This window comes from Adelges cooleyi, unplaced genomic scaffold, assembly GCF_023614345.1.
Source record: "Adelges cooleyi isolate 19-005CV unplaced genomic scaffold, UGA_ACOO_1.1 ACOO_flye_CR_arks_rails_tigmint_CR_PRNA_396, whole genome shotgun sequence".
NCBI lineage: Eukaryota > Metazoa > Arthropoda > Insecta > Hemiptera > Adelgidae > Adelges > Adelges cooleyi.
Window position 1 is genome coordinate 322,285 of NW_026096074.1, and position 19,533 is coordinate 341,817.

At 28.8% G+C, this 19,533-nt stretch overlaps 1 protein-coding gene across 2 annotated transcripts in view; it reads right to left on the reverse strand.

Moving 5' to 3' along the window:
- Nucleotides 1-18,806, reverse strand: part of LOC126841599 (uncharacterized) — a 61,106-nt gene extending 42,300 nt beyond the window's left edge. Inside the window, exons 1-3 of one of the 2 annotated variants that reach the window (XM_050578186.1) lie at nucleotides 18,766-18,806; nucleotides 18,616-18,691; nucleotides 17,787-17,988 (exon numbers count right to left, since the gene is read on the reverse strand). In XM_050578186.1, the coding sequence (XP_050434143.1) occupies nucleotides 17,787-17,988; nucleotides 18,616-18,646 (233 nt within the window). In that variant the 5' untranslated portion in view covers nucleotides 18,647-18,691; nucleotides 18,766-18,806. Of the gene's footprint in view, nucleotides 1-17,786; nucleotides 17,989-18,615 lie in introns of both variants that reach the window. The other variant, XM_050578185.1, reaches the window with a different exon arrangement.
- Between the last annotated feature and the right edge of the window lie 727 nt (nucleotides 18,807-19,533).

Sequence of the window (19,533 nt, forward strand, 5' to 3'; positions counted from 1 at the left end):
TAAGAATCGCTTGGTTTATATGTTAACATTTTTGGCATTAATTGATATATTTTATAATTCCAATAAATCTGTCACTTGCCTATAAAAGGTAAAAAACAATGATTATAAACCCTTAATAATTATTATTAATTGATAAAGTTTATATTAATATATTCCCACTAAAATACCCTTGTACTTCACCAATTTTTGCCAACAACGTTTGGTTATCTTTTGGTTCGATTTGTTTTGATTTCAGATTTTAAAATAACACTAAAAACTATTTTAGGTATTTTAAAGGAAGAGCAGACGTGTACAATGAATAACAAAAAATACTGTGTTGTATTTTATTTAAAAATTGTTTTTTCTTCACTTTTAACAAATAGAAAAAATAATAGCTAGAGCGTTATCATTCAAACATGTTGACGTGGCCGTACGGTTCACATAATCATCATCAAGTTTTACCGAGAAGTCATTTAGTAATAGTAATATATTTAGTTCAGTACTAGAGAAATACAAAATTAACTACTGTGTAGTGTAAATACAATACACAAATCAATTTATATTATACATTTACAGTTATTATGATAACATATTAAATATAAACCAAAACCATTTAAACACATGATGTATCAAATAAATAAATCGTAGTATTTTATATTAGTATTATGATTCATTTTGAGTACACAAAAAAAGTACAACAGAAAATATTGAGGAACAAATCTAGTTTGGTTCCCCAAGCGCTTCTTTTGATTTGTATTTGTATTCAAGTTGTACTCAGATTTTTCTAATTGCACAGTTTTTAAATTATAAAAAAATATACTTAACATACTTAAGCATAAAGCATAACACATTCTAAAAATCGCTAAAATTATACTGATACAAAATAAATATAAGCTGTACATCATTTAGAACAAATAAAAAGTATTGAATGATAAATAGAAAAAAATTATCTTTTTTGAAATGATTATCTAGTAAAAGACACTTATTGCAAATTGTTAAATATATGAAGTGTTCAATTAGCTTATTAATCCACACACTGAAGTTTGTATATTTTACGTTGATGGTTTTTGAGTAAATTACTAAACAAATTCCGCACTGGTGGTATCAAATATTACCAACAAATGCGGAATTTGCTTCAGTAGTTTCTTCAAAAATTCATTCCACATATGTAGGTGTAGGTGAATGTTGTTAGTTTTTTCTCGCTTGTCTGCTGATTTTCTTGTGCTGATTGTCGAATATTGCAAATTGTCAAATGTATGAAGTGTTCAATTAGCCTATTAATCTACGTACTGAAGTTTGTATATTTTACGTAGAGAGTTTTGAGAAAATTACCCAGCATACATCAAATATATCAAATATTACCTACCAATGTGATGTATGCCTTAGTAGCTTCCTCAAAAACCACATCTCATTAGGTCATTAGGTGTACGTGATATTTGATACCAGTTGGTCATTTTATATCGATAAAATTATACTGATACAAAATAAATATAAGCTGTACATCATTTAGAACAAATAAAAAGTATTGAATGATAAATAGAAACAAATTATCTTTTTTTAAATGTTTATCTAGTAAAAGACACTTATTGCAAATTGTTGAATGTATGAATTGTTCAATTAGCCTATTAATCCACGCACTGAAGTTTGTATATTTTACGTAGAGAGTTTTGAGAAAATTACTCAGCATACATCACACTGGTAGTATTTATCATATATTACCTACCAATGTGATGTATGCTTTAGTAGCTTCCTCAAAAACCACATTTCATTAGGTCATTAGGTTTGTATAATACGGGATACTATTTGGTCAAAGCAATATGCATTGATTCCTTTTATTTTAATTTCATGATTTTTGTTTTGATGCTCAATTAAATTACACAATAAATCTAATTTCATGTCAAAATAGACGTTAAAAATTGATGTTGGGCTTTATTTATTTGATACATCACATGTTTAAATGTTTTTGGTGTATAATTAATATGTTATCATAATAACTGTAGATGTATAATATAAATTGTATTGTGTATGTTACACTACCCAGCAGTTAATTTTGTATTTGGGCACTAGCACTGAACTAAATATATTACTATTACTAAATGACTTCTCAGTAAAACCTTCTTCAACATTTATTTTATCGTACCTTAACCATAGTTATGTTAATATATATATTACTTGAGGAAAAACTATAACCAAAGACCCGCTAAGCATGACGATGATTATGTAAACCGTAAGGCCACTTGCACAAATTTGAATGATAACGCTACAGCAATTATTTGTTTATTTGTTAAAAGTTAAGAAAAAACAATTAAAAAAAAAAAACAACAGTTTTTTTTGTCATCTATTGTACACGTCTGTTTTTCTTTTAAGATACCTAAAATAATTTTTAATGTTATATTATGATCCGAAATCAAATCAAAACGAACCAAGAAAAAACCAGACAATGTTGTACTCACACTGTTTCAGTAACATATTATCCATTATCCACTATCCAGGATAGGGAATTGGAGGCTTATAAGTTACAACTATTTCCCGTAATGTCTTCGGTGGTTTTTTAAATATATCAATAAATGCAAAAAAATGTTAACATATAAACCAAGCGATTCTTTGAACGCCCTGCACTGGTTTACTCTTAAGATAATTTAATTTTAGTAGTGTCTTTTATTTTTTAAACATTTTTATTTATGCTATATTGTTAAATGAGACAATATTCATTATTTTATATAATTAATATAACAGTATATTTTGTAGGTTATTTAAATAGAAAATGCGACTAGCCAAAAAAAAAAGGTATCGGATAAATCGGAAAGTATTTTTTTTTTACCAAAATATACCCATTTTTCATTGTACAGTCTACTGCATATTTTATTATTATTTTTGTATTAAAAATAATTTGCAAAAAATGTTGACTGGTCGATAATCAGTATTGAATAAATAGTTTTAAAGTTATTAACGTTTAAAATTTAGGACGGGAGGAAGTGTGGAGATTAAAGAGTTATTTTTTTATTTGCCCACTTCAAAAATAATTATTCATAACTGGTTTTGAACCAGTCAAATTTGACAGTAAATTATTCTTAATTTAAAAATCAAATTAAATAAAACGGTGCCAATTAAGTTTTGTAAGTTGAAAAGGCTCTACCAAATACAAAAAAAAAAAAAATTTGAATATCGTCTAAAACTGTACTATAACATAAATAAAAATGATTCCAAAATGAAACGCTAAAAAGTTGCAATTATTTTAAAAGTAATATTTAAATTTTATACGGCGTATACAAACACATTTGTATGTAAGAAACATTATCACGAAGATCGGTGTTCATCAACTATTCTTTAGTCTAGTTGTCTTAATAGTAACAACATTGATCTGATAATATTTCTGGACTGCACATCGGCGGACCTATTTAAAAATATAGAAAAACTGGGGTTTTGTTTGTAAAATATTAAAAAAAACCTTTCAGTTAGGTTACTCTGATAACTTGTTAAACAATTGTTTTACTGATAAAAAACTCCTCATTGCTGTATTAACCCTACATACAAATACTTGTATGTATTTTTCAGAAAGTTTAAATCTAAATGCGCTAATATGCCATTATGATATGAAAAAAAATTATTTTGTATTAAAATATTTGATTTGTTATTTTATTTATATAAGTATAAACAAGACGCAATTGTTTTAAAGCTGACAACATGCACATCATATATACAACCGAGTATACAACCCATATTATCCAAGAAAAATACTGTAGGTAATCCAGACCTCTTTAAATTATTTTTAATACTTTCAAACCCCTTGTAAATTGTCTACAAAAAATTACACCGTGGTTTAAAGTAGTTTTGGGAAATCGGTTGTTTCTGTTATTTTAAACTAGCGAGTTTCATGTCTGTAAATGGATAAAATCCTGTTATATAAATAATGACCAGACGAAACTATTCAATAAACGTTACACGACTAATTCAGGTAACAAATAATTAATACCTAATAGACTTATTGTGATCAAACCTTGAAAAACATAACAATTATCTGGGAAAATGGTAAAGTGTTGCTTAAGTAACAATTTCAGATGCTATATTTTATTTATTTCCTAAACTAATTGTTACCGTAAAAAAAAAAAGAGTACCCGATTAAAATCACCTACACATAACATTTTAGAAATAACTAGGAAATGTAATATCGGGAATGATATGAATAAAAATCCACAAGTATAATTGTAAAACTACTTAAAAAGAAAATTGTTCACAAAGGCTTAGTTATTAAGCTGAAAATGAAATAAATATTAATTGAACGGGCCAGAGCAAGAACCAGGTCATATCTTCACTTTTTATAAAAAATTGTTTTTTTTATGGGAAGATGTTCATGGAAAAATAATTTACCCTTTCGTGCATCAAACAAATCATAAAATCGGACAATTACCTACAAAGATATTGCAAAACGCATTTTTTCCCGCCAATCGTGGTAAATGGGACAATGGATTTTCTTTTGGCTGTCCTGAACAATTTCAAAATAAGGAGATAACCTGGTTCTTACTATGGACCCTTCAATCAACCCTACACTGCGTACTAGTGCATTTTGTCAAGTTAATTTATAAAGTACAACATAATTTATTTTGATATAATAATGACATATTAGTGCATACCTCTAAGGTCAATACGTTGGCAGTTTTTAAAAACTGAAAGGGTTTTCACAAACAATACACTAGTTTTTCTATATTCTTAAATATATCCGCCGATGAGCATTCCAGAAATATTATCAGATCAGTGTTTTTACTCTTAAGACAACTAGACTAAAAACTAGTTGATGAATACCTTCGTGACAATGTTTCTTACATACAAATCTACATGTAATGTGTAAAATAATGTATATTTGTAAGCAAATATGGTATAATATGTACACAAACATTTTTTTTTTTTTACAAGACCAACAATGTTTGCGTTTTATTAAAATATATTTGTCACACAACAACAGCTGTACCCAAGTGTTCAGTTGAAATCGAAATAAGTGTTTAAATTTTTAAAAAAATATTATCGTTTACATATTTCAACCGTTAACGTTTACCCCGCGCTTGACTACAAACCCTTTTTTGGGGCGGCAAATAAATTATAAACCTGAGTGTAAAACATGCGTCCGCCTATCCATATATTTATAATATACACGCGCAAACGTTTGTGTGTTATAATATACCTACATGTTATTTTATGTACAATAAATAGATAAATGTATACTCACAAAAACAGGACGCCTCGCGTGGTCTGCACGACTCTTTTGGGCTTGGAAACGACAGCTGAACATAACCGTCAGAGGGATCGCCTGATCACAGAGTGCCCGTGTGGAGTGTGCATGGCGGCGTGGGGAGGTCTTCGTTATTGATTCGAATAGGCTCTGCCCGGGGACGACCTGACTTGCGGCAGCGTTGCCGAACCGCGTTGCTGTTACAAGCAGATGCCACCAAAATGTTTATATATTATTAAGCCGGCAGTAGTTTTTTGGGGTCTAAAATAACCGGTATGGTTCTTTTGGATCTAGATATGATACACTCATCAGACTTATCACTAATGTCCAGCTAATATATAAAATAGATCACTCCAGTTTATGTGTAAACAAGGTCAGATACAAGGGGAAGGCTGGAGTTAATAGTTAATAGTTTATAATACAATCTATATTAAAATAAATATAAACCAAGTCAAACTATAACGAATTTATGAGTAGTAAATTCACATGACTTCTTAAAAACAATCCAAATTAACTCAGGTGCTATAATATAATATACATAATATTATCATTGATTATCATTAATCAAAGATATTATGTATAAATGCACAAACAACAAAAAAGTTCAAATATATTAAATTTATATTTATAAACACAGATTTCCTTATTTCACACTTTTATAATATACAAGTTAAAAGTTAGCTATAACTTAAATTTAAGTGACATGTGTATTGGCGTTGTCGATTGCATTATCTAGATGTTTTTATACATGTGCATAGAGTACACAAGGGTTTCACAAAATTATTGATACTTAGTGTGTGATATTATAATTAACGTGAAGTGGGTCTCATACGGTTAAAAAGTTATTAACGAAACGTTAATATTACTAAGTTTACCATGGTCAAGTTTATACAAACTAACGGTTGGTTACCAACTGCGGCCATCCATCACTGACATCCATCAAAACATCCCAAGAAGACGTGGCGAGCGTTACGCAGCCTGTAATTTCGTTTTGACGTCCATCTGATGCGTAAAGGGCAAAGCGGGACTCGTCGGTGAACAGGACGTCACTCCATTCTGCTTCTGTCCACGCACTATACTCACGCGCGAATTCCAATCGCGCTCGCTTATGCGCTACCGTCAATGCGGGTGCATTTGCTGGTCTAAAGGAATGCAGTCCATATTCTGCTAACCTTCTTCGTACTGTTTGGGCAGAAACATCCACTCCCCGGGCTGCATGAAGCCTTTGGGCTATCTGCACAGGAACAGAGCCACGATTTCGTAATGCGTATAACTGCATAAAACGGTCGTCCACCCTATTTGTGGCCCTCTGCGGACCTGTACCAGGTCTACGGGTTAAGAGACCAGTCTCCCTGTATCTTCGGACGCACCTACGAAGTGTACTTTCCGGTACATCCAGAATACGGGCCGCGTACCTTTGACTGCGCCCATCTTCGATCAAGGCCACAGCACGGGCAATTTGTTCACTAGTTAACACCATTTTTTTCACTTTAAATTGTTTATTTATTGTTAATTGTCCATCAAAATTAGTTTTTTCGTGTTCGAAGGCCGAGAACGTAAAATGAACTAACCATTGAATTATCCATAGATATCCTTTTCAGATTTGTTTTGCTTAACCTGTAGGAATTTATGTGATAAGACGAAAAAATCATATGCTAGCACATTAATAACGGTGTCATAAATTGAATTTTATTTATTTTAAGCATAAAAATGTCAAGTGGAAGTCATAACATTTAAAATTAATAGTTTATTTCAAGTGCGCCACTTTCCGTGTAACTCAGTGTATATATATATATATAAATAGATAATAAAAATAGAAATAATTAATCAGATAAAAAAATCAAATTTATATAGATGGCCTATAGCATAAGCCAAATGTGTGGAAAATATACACATTTGCCAATTAGCTAAAAATGTACTTTTTTTGGATTTTTATATCGGTATTTATCTAATTCTAACCCTCTGCTTCTGAGTTTTTAATAATTAGTTCTAAGTCAATAAAAAGTAAAAACCTTTATCAAATACTTTTTAGTTGTATATATAATATATACATGGATCGTTCATTTCGATACTCATGAAAATGCACACAAATTAAACAATGTTCAATAACTTCATTTGTTTTATATTTAAAATATATTTGTAATTTAATTGGAATACATGAAAGCAAGTTAAAATATTATTCAATTAATATCGTTGCAATATACATAATTTTTTTACCTATGTATTATATTAATAAATAAGTATCAATAATATAAAAACGTATAATTATTTATAATAATAGAGTAAAAGTATTTAGAAACAATAATTATTATTAATAGCATGAGTTAACAATAAATCCTGTTGAGTAAATTGAAATGTTTACAATGAACATAGTAACAATGTCTACTATACAATAGGGGTTTTAATAAAAATATAATATTTTCTACAAAGTTACTGTTTTTATTTTTATTGATATACAATTTGGAAATTACATTTTTTGCTATTACACCGTTATTATATGTGGTGTCGGCCGCACAACATACACAAATAATAATCGTACATTTTACATAAATATTGTACATGTTGGTATCTCTTCGGGTGGCTGTTTGTCGAGTGGCTCCTTGTCGAGTGGCTCCGTGTAGTGCTCCCTGCCCGATGCGAGAACCGGCTGTCTACGGTTTTTATCAAATTCATGGAAAAATGTACCTACAAAGATAGTACAAAACGCGTTTTTCCCCGCCAATAGGATGGTAAACGGGACGATTAATTTTCTTTTGTCTGTCAAAATATGGATGTAGCCGGTTTTTGCACCGGATCCTTTTAATGGTGTTTAATTTACTCAACTATGAATAATTTGCCGACAATTTTTGACTGGACGATAACCATAAGGTAGAATACATGCGTTTTGAAAAGCGGTAGATTAGTCCCGTCTTAAATTATAATGTTTAATAACTCAAAAAGTGACCATCAAAAACCGGTTACCGATCAGTCAAATCGGTCAGCAAATTATTTCTAATTTAAATACCTATTGAAATTTGTATGCTAACATTTAAGTTTCGACAGAGATGTGGAAAATATTAAAAATGGTAAATGTTTAGTATTTTATAATAATATGAATAGAAAATAAACAAAAATGTTTTCAAAATTGCAAATATTCTTTAGGAAAATGAGTGCCTTACGTTGAATTTATCACACTGTATGTACAGTATATGTATACAAGTTGTATCACAAAGATTTGACAAATAAAATAACTTTTGTTCTAGTAAATATTTTTTAAAAAACATTTTTTTAAATTTATTTATATTTATTTGCATTATAAAAACCACGGTTCGTATTTCTCTCAACTGTTTTACTTTTATAAATTTTATTTTTATTTTTTTCGTTACCTACGCTAACTAACCCTACCCGTCTTAAATTTTGACCTTTAATAACTTAAAAAATAATTATCCAAAACTGCCATAAATAACGCGGCGCTTAAAGCGCAAATGTGCATAAATAAATGTTGAAATAAAAATCTTAAAAATATTCACCAGAACAAAAATTATTCGTTTGTCAGATCTTTGTGGCACACCCTGTATATTTTGTGTTTTGAAGGGTCATTGTGCTCCAGTAAGGTTCACAGCCGGTCGGTAATAATGCATTGGGGAAAAGAAGGGTCGAACGAGGGTCCGACCCCTGTTTAAACATACTTTTTTTTTTGTTGAAAGAAGGACCCCGTTTGTCGACAAAGCGAACAGTTGGAATAAAATAATATGTTAACGTTAGTAGTTTTTGGGTAGAGGGTTTTAACCATTATTCTAGAGCAAAAAATCCTATTTTTCCCAGGCCGACAACCTTATATTCTTATTGACACAGCAATAATATGTATTTTAGCTACTATGATTGTCTAACTTTCAAGTACATACATTTTATATTAATCTAATAATCTAGAGTTAGTGTAGAACTAGTAGTTTGTTTTTATATCAATTGGGAACATACAAATAACATTTAAAAAAATATAAAAACATTAAATATAACAAAACTACACGCAAATTTTAATAATATAAGTACACTGGACAGTTTTAAAAACGATAAAAATTAGAAGGCTGTCCAGAATGGCACTATGCTTTTATGAAAATCCTGTTTATAAAAGCAAAACAATTATCAACAGTCTTCTGTTTAGAGTGGTGTAATGTTGACTGAATTCTAGATTTATTGAAAGAAACTTTACTTAGCAGCTATATAGAGTAGGATAAATAGAACGCTGTTAAACCGTGAAGAATATTAAAAATTGACAAAAAAACAACATGGTCAATTGCTAATTTTAAAATTACAATAACAGCAATAAGTTAAACAGAATATGTAGCTGTAGCTTGTAGGTCCCAAAAATAAAAATTTAAAAATATATAACAACGTTGTATTGTGTTATTGAACGATTTTATAAGCGTTTAATGAATGTTTTTTAATCGTGGAAAAATATTATGTAGACAACTTTGTCGGTTTTGTACTTTAACCAAAAACATAATATTATTATACATAAGTATTATGTTAAAGTCATCAAAATTGAATTTATAATGTAAAAATTTGTTTTTTTCATGTTACCAAAAATTTGAGATTTTTTCTAATAGTTTTTTTCAGAAAGCCGAGGAAATTTTACATAATATGTGTAAATTTCAAATTGGGATCTCCATAAAAACAAGAGGTCAAAATTCATATAAAAACGACCATAGTATTAAAAATAGTTAAAATAATTATGTGTAAAAATTAGGTAATTTTCCTTTTTTTTTTAGAAAGCTGAGATTATTTTACATAAAAAACTTATTTTTAATAAATATATACATATATATATATATTTTTTTTAAGGCCGAAGATACGATAAAATAATGATAATGAAGAAGTATCAAGGCAAAAACTCAAAATACTTTTTACGCCCATGACCAAAATAATCGAAAAAAAAATTGACTGGCGGTCTGTTCAAACGTTTGTTCATATTTGGAGTTTTGACCCATATGGAATATTTTATTCACAACAATTAGGTAGGCATCTAGACATAATAAAATATCATACTCATACATTACCTATAATAATGAAATTTATCCGGTGTAGGTACCTATAAACTATAGCCTACAGGGTATTTTATTCAGGTAGGTAGTCGTTGGACGGCAATGACCGTGTGTGTAGGTAGGTACAACCGAACACTCTGTACTCAATTGTATAGATACCTAGTCTATAAGAAATTTTACCCTTTCACACGCCAGTTGGCATTTCAAATTCCAAAGAAACTTAAAAAAAAATTAAAACCTATAATATCCAGGTATGTTACAACATGGCATCCACGTGGAAAATGATTATTTTTTTTTTCAGCGCATCAAAATAATAAAATATATTATATTCTCTTATATAAAAACATTTTTCCATAATATTACCCATTTCGCTTACTTGAATGACGACCTAATCGAATAGCCGGTTCAGCATTTCTAAAATAAAGACTCAAATATTTTAGGTGGTTTAGTTTATATTTTTTCAGGTTGGCAAATATTAAATTTATTGAATTTTTAATTAAATACATTTCTAAATTTAATTATTATTACAACTTTTATAAGCTATTTATTATTCATTTAGACACAGATTTTTTTGAAATTATCATTTAAATTGATATTTCAATATATAGTATTAAAATAATAAGCAAGTCTGCACAAGGGTAGTTAATATAATAGTAACTTCTGAATCCATTTACATGGCGAGGTCTGTAAGTTTGTATAGTGAACTAACACAGTAAATTCATTTTTAGCAATTAAATAATAAATGTATGTTTAATAAACGGAATTGCTAATAATATAATATTGTAACTCTAATTATCGTGGTCTAAAAATTAAAATAGGGCAAGAATTCTTATTAGAAAAATAATCTTAAAAAATAAATATTTTTGAAACGGTCAGACAAGACTCGTTTTCAGTGGCGGTTTTCCTGGGGAGGCTAGGGAGGCGGTGCCTCCCTTGAAAATTAAGGAAACTATGTACCTAATATTGTTATTATGATGAGATATTTTGGTTTACAATAAATATTTTCAATCGAAAATATTGGAAAAAATGTATATGAACAATAATTTTTGAAAGCGAAAAAAAAAATTTAAGAATTTGAAATAACGTCTCTCCGTATCGGCGGTGACAACCGCCGCCGTCCGCTGCCTGTTTTTACACACGTGGCATAAGGGCAGCCGGCGGAGGCGGCTGCCGCTGGTCGCCGCCGCTAGTATCTCACGTTATGTTGTTGTGTTCACAACATACACACACACATACATAACATAATACGAATAGCGCATGTGCAATTCTCTGCGAGAGGCGACACAAAAATATTGCCTTTGTGGGCAATTGACCGATGATCGTTCTTGTCTTGGGGCAGAAAGGGGGCATAGATATTCAGCATGTTCATCAGCACCGACACTGCCAACAACAAAACGCCATTTCCCATTCTCACTAAATCATTTATCAGCATTCCTAATTTGATATCACTATATTTTTTACTTGATTCTGATACCGGCATCCTATTTGGCGTTTTATTTAGTTTTCATAAGTTATTAGTTAATATATTTTTATACATATTAGTTTCATTATTTTTGTTCAAAATTAATTCTGTATATGACAGTATAGTAGTTATTAAGCAACATCCATACAGGCGTTGGAGTAATAATGACAAAAACGATTTGATTAAGCAAGGTAAACCAACTCCTCCTCTGACATGTTTGTCTGCAGACAAAAAAGGTTCTAAAGTGTTTTGTAGCTCTTTTAATTCAAACTTGTATAATAAACATGCGTGGTTGTGTGGAAGTTTTTATTTACAAAAATTATTCTGTTGGCCATGCATTTTATTGAGCCAAACAAATTCTATTTGGACCTCATCAGGTTACTGTGACTTTAAAAGTATCTCAAGAAGTATTCAAAGACACGAAGCTTCTAAAGATCATGTTCATAACTATTTAAATCTAAAAAATTTAGAAAAAAACACCGTTAGTGTTGTAGATGTTATTAGTGAACACGGTAAATTATTTAATTTAATCAATTCCCTTTTAAAAGAGTTCAGTATTGAAAACAAATTGGTTGGTCAGTGCTATGATGGTGCTAGTGTGATGGCTGGAAATTTAAACGGCTTACAAGCCCGGATAAAAGAAATTGCCCCTAATGCTTTATTTACCCATTTTTTAGCACATAAATTAAATTTAGTACTACAACATGGATGTAGTAATAACCAAAAATGTCGCATATTTTTCGCTAATATGACAAGTACATTCTTTCATAATTCAACATCTCGCACTAATGTAGTTGACAGTATTATAGGGAAACGCATTCCCCAGTTTGTTCAAACTAGATGGGCATCGCGTTCAAAGATTTTACATTTAGTAGTTAAAGAGTGGAACAACTTAAAAACAGTTTTTGAAACTATTATAAACAATCCTAAATCACCATCTGAAACTATTAGTGGATCAGTTGGTCATTTAAAACAATTGAATACTTTTGAATTTGCATTTTTATCACATACTTTTAGTGACATATTTTTAATTACAGATATATTTAACACTCTTCAAAATAAATATTTTGATATAGAATATTGTTTGAGAAAAATAAACTTTACATGTGATCTTATAAAACAAAAAAGAAACGAGACTTTTTGAGTTTATATAACAAAGCAGTGGCCTTAACTAAACTTCCCAAAGCTTCAAGAAATAATTCAAATAGTGAATTAAGTTTTAAAATTTTATTTTATGAAATTATTGATAATATTTTAATGCAGTTAAGTATTAGATTTAATGATACTGATAAATTAATTTATTTACAGTTAGCTGATGTTACAAAATTTAAGGATTATTCTTGTAATTTTCCCACTAGTGCTTTAGAAAATCTTAAAAAAGCATATTCTAATATTTTTCAAGATATGGACAAATTAAAAGTAGAACTAGAAGTCTTATACAATGATGTCAAATATCATAATCTATCACACATTTATGACATGGTTAAGATTTTTGAAAATGATTATTTAAAAGAAGTTATGCCTGAAGTTTATAAGCTATTTTCTCTAATATTAACAATTCCTTCTACTAGTGTTTCTGTCGAAAGAAGTTTCTCTTGCCTGAAACGAATTAAAACATATTTAAGGAATAGTACATCCCAACAACGTTTAAGTTCTCTGTCTACAATAAGTATAGAAAAATTATTAATCCAACAGCTGAAAGAAAATGAACCATTTTATGAAGATATCATTAATATATATGCTGATAAAAAGATAGAAATATTGAGTTAAAATATAAAACATAGTTTATACATTTATAATTTAACATATATGTTTAAAATTTTATCTTTCTTAAATTTGTTCTTTTAATTTTTTGTTACAAAAAAGATACTAGTTCATACATCCAATTTGAATTCAACATATTTTATTATTTAACTTCTACCCTACTAAAATTTGTACTTTTCATTTTTTGTTAGGTACTAGAAAGATACTAGCCCAAAAAAAATGTTATTATTACAATTTGTTTTATTTAAAATTATTAATTGATTTCTTTATTAAATTTGATGGGATTATTTTAATATGTTGTTAAACTTTAATATAAATTATTTTTTTTTAGAAAGATACTAGCCCAAAAAAATGTTATTATTACAATTTGTTTTATTTAAAATTATTAATTGATTTCTTTATTAAATTTGTTTTAAATATTTTAATATGTTGTTAAACTTGAATAAGAATTATTTTTTACTAGAAAGATACTAGTCAACTAATAACTAGGAAAATAAGCAAAAGCCTTCTGGTACAGTTAAAAAAAGGAAGTACGCTAACAAAACTAGTATGAAGAAATTTTAGGTCTGGGGGTTTTGCGCTTTTTTTTATCAATAAGGGTACAAAGTTGTTGCCTCCTTAACAATTTAATGCCAGAACCGCCACTGCTCGTTTTAACTTATAATACATCAAAGTTCTATTGTAGAATTATAAAACGGCTCATTTGTTAAACCGTAGGTACAAGGACAGGATGTAGGGACAGGACCCAATCTAAATAATACACTAATTGACAGGCTCTTTATAGTATACAGGGTGTATCAGTCATCTAAAAGATTTTTCATACAATTTATATGCAAAGCTGTCGGATCATTGTGATACACCTATATATGCCTAGCCCATTGAACCATGTAAATTGAACCATCAAAAGGAACGACCGTCACAATAGTGTCTCTCTTAAGATCCAAATTGATTGTAATGCTCAAGTTATGCCAGCCAAAGCGGTCTTAATTGAGAGTGAAAAAAGTACTACTTTAATAGGATATACCTATTTAATGAATCCGAAATTGGCCTACTATTTTCATTAGCATATACATTTTTGAACTACAATACACAAAATAAAAGTGTATTTGTGTATTGTAAAAAATTATTTGTGAAAAACAAAATTTTATTTTGGTTTTGGTTTAAAAAAAAAAAATTGTAAAAACTGTTAAGTAATTTTTAGATTAGTTCTAAACACAAATACTCTATTTGAAGTATATTTTAGATAATTATGCAACCGTATCGAACATGCTAAAAATAATACATAAAGCGGTTTATTTCACATTTTTAGAGGTTATTTGAAAAATAACTAAACGTGCTTGAAAAAATCTAAGGCCCGAATCAGATTTAGCAAAAAAAAAATAATAATAAATGAATGTACCCATTTTAATTCTTGCTCTATAAAATACATAAGATAACCCCCTATAAACAATTTGATAGGGTAACACTACAGATTTTGTTTGAAGATAAAGTTTTTGTATTTGAAAGTTAAATAACTATTGCCTATTTGGAAAAACTACTTTTTATAATCACTCCATGCCAAATCATCTAATGTGTGTGCGAGTGGATTTTCTAAATGAATCAAAATTTTATGTCCATAAATCGAACTTCTTTGGATTAGGGAAACACATTTTTTGCCTCGATAAGGACCTAACACCTGTAATTGTCGTGCAGTAATATTGTTTAAATAAAAGCACATTAATTTAAAAAAAAGAATAACACCTAAAGCCATTCAGTAACCAGGTCTAAAAAATATTTGATTATTTACCAATAAATGACAATTTATGTGTGGAACAAGTATTCAAACTCTAAACATCTAACTTCGTTTTTAATTTGTTCAATACTTTAATTATTATAATCATGTAATCACTCAAAGTACATATTGCCTAGGGTGACCATACGTCTCGTTAAAAATGGGATTGTCCCTTTTTGGAGCTAAATATTCCCTTGTCCCACTAACTGACTTTCGACTGGACGCTTTTTGTCCGGTTCTTAGAATATGGTTAGGTTCTCTCTTTATCAGCTATCTTATCAAAATATTAATAAAAATAGAGCAATAATTATTAATTTTGATTTAGATTTCGAAAGTGTGGAGAAAGTAGTGGAATTAAACGCTAACTATTTTTAAATAACTATTCAAAAAAAGATTTTAAAATAACTAAAATAGAATTTTGGGTAGAAAAAAATATGACTTTTTCTATGAGAAAAAAAAGAAAATTTCTAATTCTTGCCACTCATTTTTACAAAAAAAAAAATAAAGATGTACTTATTGAACTGTATAAAAAAAAAATGAAACTTGAAAGTTAGTCAGTGAACTATTAATACAAAACAAGAAATTAAAACGATTTTTTTATTAATAAATTAAAGTAATTTAAAATAATAATACTTATGGATCAAAATATTATTTATAATAATAAAAATTGTTATTATCAAAAGGTGCAAAAAGTAATTTTCAATTTTTTATTGAAGCTCTTTCTTTAGAAGTTTGGACAAAATAGTGTTCCGTTTTTTTTTTTATTATTAAAAATGATAACCATAGATGAACCAGCAAGTTCATTTGATTATTATTTTATATAAACCATAATAAATATAATAGTTTAACTAAATGGATCGTTAAATTAAAAAAAAAAATTTAATTCTTACTTGAAAAAATCATTTATGCTATCAGCAATGGAAGAGAGCTGGTTGTCTTCGGTCACAAACTTTGGTCTTAGAAATTTTTTCAAATTAACTGAAAAATTGATTAAAATCCATTAATATGTCATCAAGTATCGAATACTAAAATACACATAGGTATATGTATAAAAAATATAATTAGGACACTACAAAAACACTAAAAAATTATGTTTATTAGGATAGCACTTCGTGTAAGACCATATAAAATGTTATTATCAATGTTTGGAAAAACACTTCAAAAACGGTTGAGTGTAAGGAAGGTGTTCTTTTTCACTAAATGAGCTCCTGAACGCGTTTATAAGGAATTAATAAAACATAATTTCGCTAACATCAAAGTCAATATTTCATACGTACCACATAGCCTTAGTAAATAAATGGGTCCATAAACTGTACACCACAAGTCTTCCGAATAAATGTTTTTATATTTGAATTGTAAACTGTCAAGTCTTATTTTTTCTGATAACAGAGCAACAGCCTAAAAGAAAAATATTGGTAAAGTTATTAAATAAAAATTCTCATTACATAAAATCTCATCAACGAAAAATAATTTACTTTATTGTGCACTTCATTATTACGTTCTTTCGCATATAGCAGCGTCTGTATTCGTGAATTAAAATATTGAATAAAAGTCGATCCAACACACAAAGCTCTTTCCCTAAAAATATCTTATTATATTTTCGACACTATTATACTATTAACTTTGTAAGAAAAACAATAATTACCTAACAAATATTGTTGATTTTTGTTTGGAACCGATATAACCATCAATGAGATGCATAACAGTGAATTTGGATGGAAACTTTAATTGCTAAAATATTTTACACACCATTATTAGGCAAACAATTTATTAACAAAGTGACCAAATATTATTAAAATGTTTAAAACACCTTGTTAAATACCTTGTTAAAAACGTTTATCATATTATAGTCGTAGGACAATCGCCGTTTCAGAATTGTAGGCACATCAAATTTTAGTTGTTTATCGTATGGAGGCTAGAAAAATTAATAGTTTTGTTGCAGACAAAGTCAAAATCAAAATAAATAACTGTTTGGCTGTATACGTACATCCGTTCAACACATACATCAATTATCAGCCATAACAATGTTCTAAAGATTATAATAACAATTTTCTGTTAAACAAAATATTTATTAAGATAATAATTTAATTATAAAAAGGTATATTACCAAAAACTCTTGTATGGCAAGTAAGTTATTAATGTTATTTTCTATTAGACCAACAGTTCTGAATGCAACCAAAACCGGATTAGAAGATGGTTCTATTTAAATAAATAAGTAAATTAGTAAAATTTGGATTTTTTTCCGGAATGTTTCAGGTCAAAAAATTTAAACTTTTAATTTCAATTAATTACCAGACTCTTCAGTAGCCGAAGATGGAGCATCAGTGGTTTGGTTTACTTCAGTATTTTTTTTACGTCTGCCAACTCTTCCTTTGTTAAAATGTTTTTTAAACTTGCTGAAAATATTACAAAAGTATTTATTTAATTAGACTGATCGATTCATGTTATAAATAATGTGAAAATTTAAAAATCACTCTCTCTCTCAAAAAAAATTAATATTATTGGTAAAATTGACGACATAATAATTGCATTCGATACAATATTAATATTAAAACACATATTTACTGTTGGTCTTGGAGTGCTTTCATGTGGTCAAGCGAAAACTCATTTACAGACAAAACACGATCATCGTGTACCCATTCATCCCATTTCGTTTTCCACCCTATGTAATGAATGTAGTAGTTCAATTCACCGTCAGGTCCAATTCGTCGTTTTAAGCACTTTGCTTCATATAGCATAGATCTGTGGTAACACAGCACTATGTCATCTGTCAAATAACAAACGATTCAAATCAATTTGGCGTAATTGTGATTTTAAAATTTTTATTTATTTATAATGAAAAGAAATATTGCATATATTTGTATAAAAATGGTTGTTGCAGCATTCTGGTTTTTTATTTACTCACAAAAATCTTTTCTTTTTGTTAGTTTCTATCCAATCAGTGCATATTACTCAAAATTTTAACAATATTTGTTATTACCTAATTCATATCATCTTAACTCACTTTCAACAAAACTCACCTACTTTTTATAAATAATGGCTACTCTTTGTTCACTTTTCATAAGATCAAACGCTACTGCTGTTTTCTTGACCTCGTTCTCTGTTGTATCCCCTGCCTGTATTAACTATTCCCTAATCTCATTAATTATTGCTACTACAGATACAAACTTAATGCTACCTCTTAGATAAATATACTCTACTTAATTTTGTCCAGCAGATCCAATGTAAAATATTTAATTTAGCTACCTACTTTCAATATCTCTAAAATGTCCTCATTCGTATTTAAATTTCATCACCGTCAATTTTGAATCACCTTATTAGTTTACTCGGGTAAAAAATAATAATACATAAAAGTAAAAAAAAAAAAAAAGAAGAGACTGTAATCGTAACTTACTTTTATCGAAACGGAAGGGATCCACAGACATTATCGTACACGGCGGATGAGCACTATAAGTTAAAATTAATATCAAACTCTTAAAAATAAATTCAAAATTAAACTCGATCCAATTTCTAAGGATTTAGCAGTTAAATTATTATCCTAAATACTCAAGGCTCGTCTACTAAGCAGTCGAGTCGTTTGGTAAATAACAACATTGTGAAATTATGATTTTACTGAGGCGTCGCTTGTTGTGTTATTACAGTGCGGGCATGTCCGGCACACAAAATATCTTTTATCTATATTACCATTGTGTAGACGCCGACGCTAAATACAGATGAGTGATGGACATTGGCCAAATTTAAAGTGTAAAACAACGATAATTCGTTAATAGCTTAAACTAATGACTCGACATAAGAAATGGTGAAATTAATTAACGGAAAAAAACCAAAAGGTTATACGGGAATAAGACCTCTATACCGACAAGAAGTCGGCATCACTGATGGTCGGACGCGTTGGGACGAAAAATTGATAAGATGATAACATTTTCCATTTGAATATTTGATTGCTAATGGAAGCAATAAGACTTATGACTCATGAACAAAATATTTACTAATTATACCTAATAGTAGGAGATAATTTCATATTTTACTTTTTTTATTATATATATATATATATATGTGTGTACCTGTAGTATGTACTATAATATAGTATACTAGCTGTGTTGCCCGGCTTCGCCCGGGGTTTTGCAATATGCTCTTTTTTTTTTAATTTGATCCAAGCTAACGGAGAGTTTTTATTGTTTTGAATATACGCGTTTTCTTTTTACACTCTTAGGGGTTAAATTTTGGAAAATGGGTTAATAGATAATTCATTATATTTTGTATTACAGAGTATGTATGCTAATGGAGATTATACCTCTATTGGCTTGCATTT